Consider the following 9,101-nt stretch of genomic DNA (forward strand, 5'->3'; position numbering starts at 1 on the left):
AAATATCTAAAATTTCTATCAGCTTATGATTGGTTTCTGAGAAATATATATATTTCAATATTTACAGTTAAATATATATGGTCTTCAGATGCAACCTGGAAGTATGTCAACGATGAAAGACTGCTATAGACTTTTATGTTGTTTGATTTGCACTGTACTTGCTTTTTTTTTTCTTCCAAAGTATGATTATATATATTACACTACAGCATCAACCATCAGTAGTGAAAACCAAGTTGGTGAGACAACGTTTTTACAACATAACTAAAAACAGAGCAACGGTAGATTACAAAGCAGTTATAAAATAACTAAGGGTTTTTCCAAAGTATGATTATATATATTACACTACAGCATCAACCATGAAAACCAAGTTGGTGAGACAACGTTTTTACAACATAACTAAAAACAGAGCAACGGTAGATTACAAAGCAGTTATAAAATAACTAAGGGATGATGGGGAGATAAGCTCAATTCCATATCAAGCACAATAAGACCAAGCAATGAAGATCATTGGCTTTGGTTTTAAAGGATTTAACATAAGCTTTAGATGTGAAAGAATTGTACTTATCACCCAATCATTATCAAAAAGATTGCAGTTAAAGGTCTTCATGAATTTCTTCTACGACCTTTCTTTGTCATCTGTTCAGCAGACCATAACACCACAAGGTGTACCAAAAGCATCCACTTTCTTGATCTGAAAAGTGAGTTTATTACCTGATTCAAACTAAAAGATTAAAACAAAAGGTGAAAGCTCAGAGATAAAGAAACTGATCCTTCTCTGAGATTCGTTTGTTGATCTGTTATCATGGAGCTTCATGCTCAGTCAGATAAAACCTTATTCCAGGATCCTTTCGACGTTGGCGAGTGTTTCTCTCATTCTCTACCTGAACTTGCTTTCCTTTTCTGCGCTTAGAACACTCTCCCCTTTCAAATTTCGCTTTGTCTTTCTCTTTGGTATCTTCTCTCGCCATTGATGAGACTCCTCGAAAGTCTGAGCTTGAAGAAAGACGAGTTCCAATCGGATAAGCAGCTAAGAATTCCTCCATGTTTGGCCCAGGAGCAGCAGGTCTTGGTGGTTGCGAGATAGGAGAGTAAGAGGAAATCTCAGAGCTTAAAGAAGAGTGCTTCTCGTCCAGAAAGCTGTAAATGTTGGAACCCTCACCTTCTTCAAAAGCAGGGGTTACTGGAACATTGGGGACGTCCTCTTGATAAACCGGTGGAACAAGATAAGGGCAGTGGGAGGAATCATGGTTGATACGAGAACAGTTAGTACAAATCTGCTTAAGCTTTTCATACTCAAAACCTATCAAGGCTCCTTCTCCTGATTCAAAGCAGACTCTTCTAGAAAAACGCAGACGATCTGTGATTCCTATTGCTATCTTGACTCTTATGAAGGAGATCTGTGAAGTTGTTTCTTCATTGAAATCCAGCTCAACAAACTCTCCAAGAGTTTTGGAAATAAACTTAACTGTTTCTTCGGAAATATAAGGAAGAGGTATACCTCGTATTTGGACCTAGGTATCAATACTAGTGAGAAAATCAAGCTCAGGAAAGTCTTCCCACCTTTACAAAGCAACAAACCAGTTATCAATCACCCAAGATCCCCTTCTTAGAACTGCAAAGAGATCCACCTCTGACTGAAATAAAAACTGGACATAGCTCTCTTGGGTTAAGAAGTCTCCCAATCAAGCTAACACGGTTTCTAGCTAATACACCAGCATAAGTAGCATGAGGGATAAAAAGTTCTGGATCATCTCGCCCTAGATCCATATATTGCAGGGAATTCCACAACTCGCCAGACATAATAAAAGGAAGGAAAGGGAAGGAAAGGGAAAGAAAAAGGCTTAATAGAAGTATATGGAAAACTAAGAAGTTAATATATAAGAAGGAAGAGAGTGAAAATGATTATTTAACAGTAAACTTAGAGATGAAGAGAGACGGCTCAAAAAGTCAAAGCCGACAAAAAGGAGGGTAAAGCAAGGTAAGCGATGATTATCAAAGTAATCACCGCTTAGGAAAGAGGATTTTTTGGTTTTGTTTTTTATGAAAGGTTAAAACATTCACATTAGATAAAACCTTAAAAAGTTATATATATAGAAGACGACGAGAAGGGGATACCGGTTACTGAATATTGCTGGACATCAAGTTGCAGTCCTGTAACAAGCTCTGTTCATGGTCAAAAAAACCCAGTGAGCCAAGTAGGAGCTCCCTGAGCCACATAAGAAGATATCCGAAGGTCTGAAGTAACACTTTGTGCAATTGTTAAGGCTCCATTGTTGCAGTCTGTCGGTTCAAAAAACAGAAACCAGTTTGGTTTATTCTTAGCAACCATAATGAGTGGAGAGATATAGGGCATTAATGCTGGCCATTGACTAGGATTGTGCATAGCTTTGATAATCTCCATAGTAGATGCACAAAAAGTCACATTCTCCAAATGCAAACTTGCCATACTTTCCAATGCCCATTCCCAACTCTTGAGTTTGGCATCAAAATTTGAAATAACAGATGAATAAGATCTTCGGCTATGAAGTATAACTTTACCATTAGGATCTCTTATCACCCACGAAGCACCCGATAAACACAGCCTTTTGGACCAAGAGAAACCAATATTACATTTTACTTCCCCCTGGGCAGGCAGATACCATTTCTCTTGCAACGGTAACAAAGTTTTCTTATGAGAAATATCTTGACTATGCACTGCAGACCATTCTCTGGTAACATCTAACACTTTTTGCACAATAACATCCGATGGCAGAGCAAAACCTTCAAAGAGAAGGCTGTTCCTAGTTTTCCATAAGTGCCAAAGAATCCAAGCAAAGACTGACTTAAGCTCATCAATAGTATTCCCCATTTGCTGCAAGCTAAAAAGATGGTACATGTTTTCAAAAATCGAATTACCAAAGCCCATAAACGGATATGGAATGTTTGATAACGCCCAGACTTGTCTTGCAAAGGGGCAGAGGAATAAGATGTGATTAATTGATTCCACCTCTGCATTACAGAACAAACAACCATCAAAATTTCTTATTGCTCTTGTTTGCAGTCTTTTAGTCACAGCAAGGGAACCATGAAGAGCTTTACAAAGGAAAATATGAATTTTTGGAGCAGTTTCCACCTTCCAGCAGGCTTTAAAGAGTGGATTCAAAGAGGGTTGAGTTTCTGCGTCAAACAGAGCAGCTTTCTTCTGCTTCCTAAACATCATATCATACCCAGATATTACTGAGTAAATGCCATTTCTTGTTTCACCCCAACAAAAAGAATCTTTAAAACCTATTCTAGGCTTTATAGCTTTAATTCGATTAACCTCCGAGTGATGAAACAGTGAACGTAAGAGGTAATCATTCCAAACCCCTGTGTTTCGGTTGAAAAGATCAGAAACTCTAAGCGTAATGTTCATTAAAGAGTGGATGCCAATAGGTCTAGTCGGTCTGTTATCAAACAACCAATTGTCAACCCATACCAACGTGTTTTTACCATTACTAATAACAAGTTTCAGCCCTGTGGTAAGTAAATCTCGACCAAAGAGAATACTCCTCCAGCCATAAGAAGGATTTCTACCTTTTGTTGCATTTAAAAATTCACCAGTCGCATAATACCTACTTTTGACAAATCTTGAGAAAAGACAGTCTGTATCATAGAGAAGCCTCCAAGCTTGTTTAGCAAGCAAAGCTTGATTGAAAATTTCCAAATCCTTGAATTTAAAACCACCAACTGATTTAGGCAAAGTCATCTTCTCATAGCTGAGCCAATGAATTTTCTTCTTATCTTGAGAGTTACTCCACCAATAGTCCATCATTACAGAAATCAGTTTCTTAATGATGCCCTTAGGAAGTGATGTTCATATATTTTACCTTGTTTTCCCTTAGTTTATTCACAACTTTTGCATCTTTTGCTATCCATTTAGGCCATTATTGTGTAGCTTTAGGACTAATCATGCATTAGAGTATAGTTGCATTGCATTTGCATCTTTTCATGCATAAACAGGTGATTTTGGAGCTTAAGGAGCATGGAAGCAATGCTGAGGAGAAGTGAAGCAATCCTGAGGAGAAAACAAGAGAGTTAAGGCTGTAGAATCAAGGTCCGGAGTCCAACTCGACCGCACCACTCGACCACCACTCGACCGTGTGCTGAGAAGGACTCGACCGAGTGGAGAATGCACGAGAGAAGCCAGCTCGACCAGCCACTCGACCGAGCACTGGTCGAGTTGACCGAGCCGTTGACTACTTTGACTTTTTGTATTTTTAGGGCTTCCACCTCATCTCCTATATAAAGCCCTTGTACCTGCAGCCACCAAAGAGTCCAGCTTTTTAGAGAGTCTAAAACCTAGTTTTTACCTTTTTTAGATATTATTCCTTTTGCACTTTTTTTTTTTTTTAGATTTTGTACTTGTTTGAGAGAGAAAGACTAGATTCTTATATTTTGTTTGTTTCATAACTTTCAAAGTATTAAGATTTCGAGTTTTATTCCTTCATCAATATTGTAGATCTCTGTTTCATCTTTCTAATGATGCAAGTTTCATTATTTTCTGGGTTTTTGACATATTTCACCATGTGTTCTTGTGAGTAGTTTGTTTAGGACCTTGAGGATGGGTTAGGCTGGGTTGATCTTGTGGTTTGTTTGATTTGGTCAAGCTTGATTGTTGTAGATCTCTTCTAGGCTAGATGATCTTAATGCTGATCCTATATCTGAGAAGGTAGGGTTTGATTTCAAGCATCTTAGCATCACACCAATGTCTAAGGAGCATAGATAAGGCTAGATCTAGAGCTTACCATTAGGCTTGCTAAGAGATTAGAAGTCTTGTTTGGTTTGAGATGTATTGCTTAATGCCTGCTTGTGTAGATTCTTTTCTTTGTGAGAACAAGTCTAGAAATGCATAGGTTTGATTGTTTCTTGCCATGAGAGTGGATTAAACATGTCTTAGAATAGTATGTCTAGAGATCAGCTCAATGTTTGCTTGAGATTTGTTGACCAAGTTAGATAACCACAATGATTAGCTCAGCCCATGAATCCCTCCTCAAGGCCTTCTTTGTTTATTGAAATCTTAGTCTAAATATCATTGCTTGCTTGTTGTTTGATTAGTTTTAGCATTGCTCTGTTTTTCTTGTGTTGCTCTGTTTTCACGTTTAAGTCTAGCTCGACCACGTACTCGACCTACACTCGGTCGAGTGCTGCTCGAGTTCATCCCCAGAACTTGTGTTTTTGATTTGTGATTGTCTTGTTTCATTCCTGTTTCATTTCCATTGCATTCATGTAGTTTCCTGTTCATTACTTGTCTTGCATTAGTTCATTAGCATAGTGTCTATCTCTGTTCTAGTTTCATTATAGCTTTAATTTGTCTGTTCTGTTTGCATTTAGTATCTTGTTCTAGTTGTTTTTACTTTCTGCATTTCATATCTCATTATAGGATTGTTAGTGACAAACAATCTTTACAATTGGCTTGACTTAGACTCATATGCACATCTTGATTGTTCACAAACACTCAGATTGGATTGAAACCTCTTATACTACAATTGCATAAGGGGAATTGAAACACCCTGACATCTATTCATTCCATACATCATCATTCCATACATCATTCACCCACCTACAAAATTAGTCAGTTTCAATTTGGCGTCGTTGCCCATTTGAGTTTGTTTTGTGACATTTAGGATCAATATTAGTCTAAGATTAAGTTCGTTTAAACACTTGTGAAGTTACTGAACTCGAATCTTCCTTTGCTTGGCTGTTTTGTGTTTCAGGTACCCACTCGACCATCTACTCGACCACCACTCGACCGAGCTGTGATCGAGCACTTGATCAAGCCAGAAGCCGGATCCAAATAGCCATTACTTCCCAGTCGACTCGACCACCCACTCGAGCCTGCGCTCGACCGTGTACCTGTTCGAGTCTGTAGTAGAGTTTGTTGATGCACACAAGGTCAAAAGGCAAAGATAGTCTTCAACAGCCTATTGACAACATCCACAGGCTACAAAAGGGTTTGAGACATAAGCAAGGAAGAGTAGTTCAACAACAACAAGGTCAAGACTTCATGGAGCAACAAGCTATCCATGAGCAAAGACCAAGGCACATTGGTGCAGGAGATGCACCCAATACCCACAACCAAAGGGCTGGAATTGTGCCACCTTCAGTAGCAAACAATAACTTTGAGATCAAGAGTGGATTGATCTCAATGATACAAGCAAACAAGTTTCATGGGTTGCCAATGGAGGATCCACTAGATCACCTTGATGAGTTTGACAGAATATGTGGACTCACAAAGATCAATGGAGTGAGTGAAGATGGATTCAAATTAAGACTCTTCCCATTTTCTCTTGGAGACAAAGCTCACCTTTGGGAGAAGACTCTTCCTACTGGAGCTATCACCACATGGGATGCATGCAAGAAAGCTTTTCTGGCCAAGTTCTTCTCCAATGCAAGGACTGCTAGGTTGAGGAATGAAATTTCTGGGTTTGCTCAAATGAATAATGAGAGCTTTTGTGAAGCTTGGGAGAGGTTTAAAGGATTCCAGACTCAGTGTCCTCACCATGGCTTCAGCAATGAGTCACTTCTAAGCACTTTGTATAGAGGAGTGCTTCCCAAGATAAGAATGCTTCTTGATACAGCCTCTAATGGCAACTTCCTCAACAAGAATGTGGAAGAAGGATGGGAATTGGTTGAGAATCTTGCTCAATCTGATGGTAATTATAATGAGAATTATGATAGGACCATAAGGAGCTCCTCAACTGATCAAGAGGACAAGTATAAGAAGGATTTGAAGATGGTCAATGAGAAGCTAGACAAGATACTCCTAAGCCAATCCAAGTCCATTCACTTCATTGGTGAAGAAGAAGCTCCAGCTCAAGAGGGGGAGCCTGAATTTGCTGAGTTGTGCTACATGCAAAACCAGGGAGGATTCAAAGGCTACAACCAAGGTGGAGGTTTCAAGCAGAACAACCTCTCTTATAGGAGCACCAATGTGGCCAACCCTCAAGAACAAGTCTATCCACCTCCTCAGCCTCAACACCAGCACCAAAACTACATCCCCAAGCAAAAACACCAAGTGTTCCAGCCCCAATTGTGTCCCCCACCAGGGTTTCAGACTAACCAAGGCCAGGAACAAGACTTAAGAGCAATGATGCAACAGTTTTTGATTGGGCAAACACAAGGCAAGATTGAGACAGCAAACAGGATTGCTGAGCTGAACAAGAGGATATATGATATTTACAGTGAACTTCATGCCAAGTTTGACACACTGACATCCAGGATTGTGACTATGGAGAACCACCAAGCTTCTGCCTCAAAGCATGACCATCCCAAGGGCACAACCATTGTACAAACTACTGAATTTGCCAATGCTATCAATCTTCACAGTGGAAGAGTCTTACCAACACGGCTAGGAGCACATCCCCACACTGAGGACAGTGTAATTCAGGAAGGGGAGGTTTTCCAACAAGAAGGAACTCAGGATGAAAACACCATTGAATTCGACGTACCACTCGACCACTCACTCGACCGAGTAGGTGGTCGAGTACCCGATCGAGCTGATTTTCAGGAGAAAATCAATCCAGTTACCTCCAAAGAAAAAGAAGTCCGGTTCATTCCTCCTCCTTACAAGCCTCCACTACCTTTCCCAGGAAGATTTAAGAAACAGATGGTTGAAAAATACAAGGCATTGTTTAACAAACAAGTTAGAGAGATTGAGCTTAGGATGCCTCTAATAGATGCCTTTGTGATGATTCCTCCTTACCAAAAATTCTTGAAAGATGCTGTGATGGAAAGGATCAAGGAAGTTCAAGGGATGGTGATTCTCAGCCATGAGTGTAGTGCCATAATCCAAAAGCAAGTGAACCCTCAAAAGCTAAGAGATCCTGGTTCCTTTACTCTACCTTGCTCTATAGGGCCCTTAACCTTCAATAGATGCCTTTGTGATTTGGGAGCCTCAGTGAGCCTAATGCCTCTATCAGTTGCTAAGCGCCTAGGGTTTACAAGGTATAAGCCATGCAACATCTCCCTAATCCTAGCTGATAGATCAATAAGATTACCACATGGTGTTTTGGAAGATCTACCAGTTAGAGTTGGAGCAGTGGAAGTCCCAACAGACTTTGTAGTCTTGGAAATGGATGAAGAACCAAAAGATCCTTTGATCTTGGGGAGACCTTTCCTAGCTACAGCAGGAGCAATAATTGATGTGAGACAAGGGAAGATTGATCTCAACTTAGGAGAAGACCTCACAATGACATTTGACATTGTAGAGGCTATGAAGAAACCAACAATTGGAGGACAAGTCTTTTGGGTTGAAGAGTTGGACAACTTATCAGGAGAATTAATGGAAGAGCTAGCAGAACAAGATCACCTTAGAACTGTTTTGACCAAAAGTGGAGAGGAAGGGTTTATCCATGAAGAAACTAAGGCCTATGAAGATATATTGGACTCCTGTGAAGAATCACACCATCAAGAGGTTTTTGAGGGGTTACCAGCATTAAGAGAGGAAGTTTGGGCAGTTCAAACAGCAGATACGGATAGCTCGAGCACACACTCGACCGAGCGCCAACACTACTCGACCGAGTGCACTGCCGAATCCCCCATAGACGTCTGGTCTGAACTGAATGCACCAAAAGTAGAGCTAAAACCTCTCCCTTCTGGGCTAAGGTACGTCTTTTTAGGTGAGAACTCTACTTATCCTGTGATAGTAAATGCTAACTTGGGTAGGAAAGAGCTTGATTTGCTAGTTGTTGAGCTAAGGAAGTTTAGAAAAGCTATTGGTTATATTTTGGATGACATTAAAGGAATTTCACCTAGTCTCTGCATGCATAGAATCCACCTTGAAAATGAATCCTACTCTAGTATTTAACCTCAAAGAAGGCTTAATCCCAACCTAAAGGAAGTAGTCAAAAAGGAGATTCTAAAATTGCTTGGAGCTGGTGTGATCTATCCTATTTCTGATAGTACTTGGGTCTCACCAGTCCACTGTGTCCCTAAAAAAGGAGGAATCACTGTAGTAAAGAATGATCGTGATGAGTTAATCCCCACTAGAACCATAACAGGACATAGAATGTGCATTGACTATAGGAAGCTTAATTCTGCTACTAGGAAAGATCATTTTCCTCTTCCATTTATTGATCAAA

General features: G+C 39.9%; 1 protein-coding gene across 1 annotated transcript; it reads right to left on the bottom strand.

The window, feature by feature from the left end:
- On the bottom strand, positions 418 to 1,767 carry LOC104753588 (uncharacterized protein At4g02000-like). The gene is made up of 2 exons (XM_010475820.2): positions 1,648 to 1,767; positions 418 to 1,511 (listed from the first exon to the last, which is right to left on the bottom strand). Exons 1-2 carry the CDS (start codon positions 1,765 to 1,767, stop codon positions 801 to 803), a joined length of 831 nt encoding a protein of 276 aa, XP_010474122.1. The 3' UTR covers positions 418 to 800.

Source organism: Camelina sativa, chromosome 16 (assembly GCF_000633955.1).
Source record: "Camelina sativa cultivar DH55 chromosome 16, Cs, whole genome shotgun sequence".
Lineage (NCBI taxonomy): Eukaryota > Viridiplantae > Streptophyta > Magnoliopsida > Brassicales > Brassicaceae > Camelina > Camelina sativa.

Bases quoted from the DNA above. Each gene is read 5' to 3' on its own strand.
- LOC104753588 (XM_010475820.2), bottom strand. From the start codon at position 1,767: ATGGATCTAGGGCGAGATGATCCAGAACTTTTTATCCCTCATGCTACT. The intron at 1,512-1,647 runs GTTTTTATTTCA...ATTGATACCTAG, and splicing joins ACCCAAGAGAGCTATGTCCA to GTCCAAATACGAGGTATACC.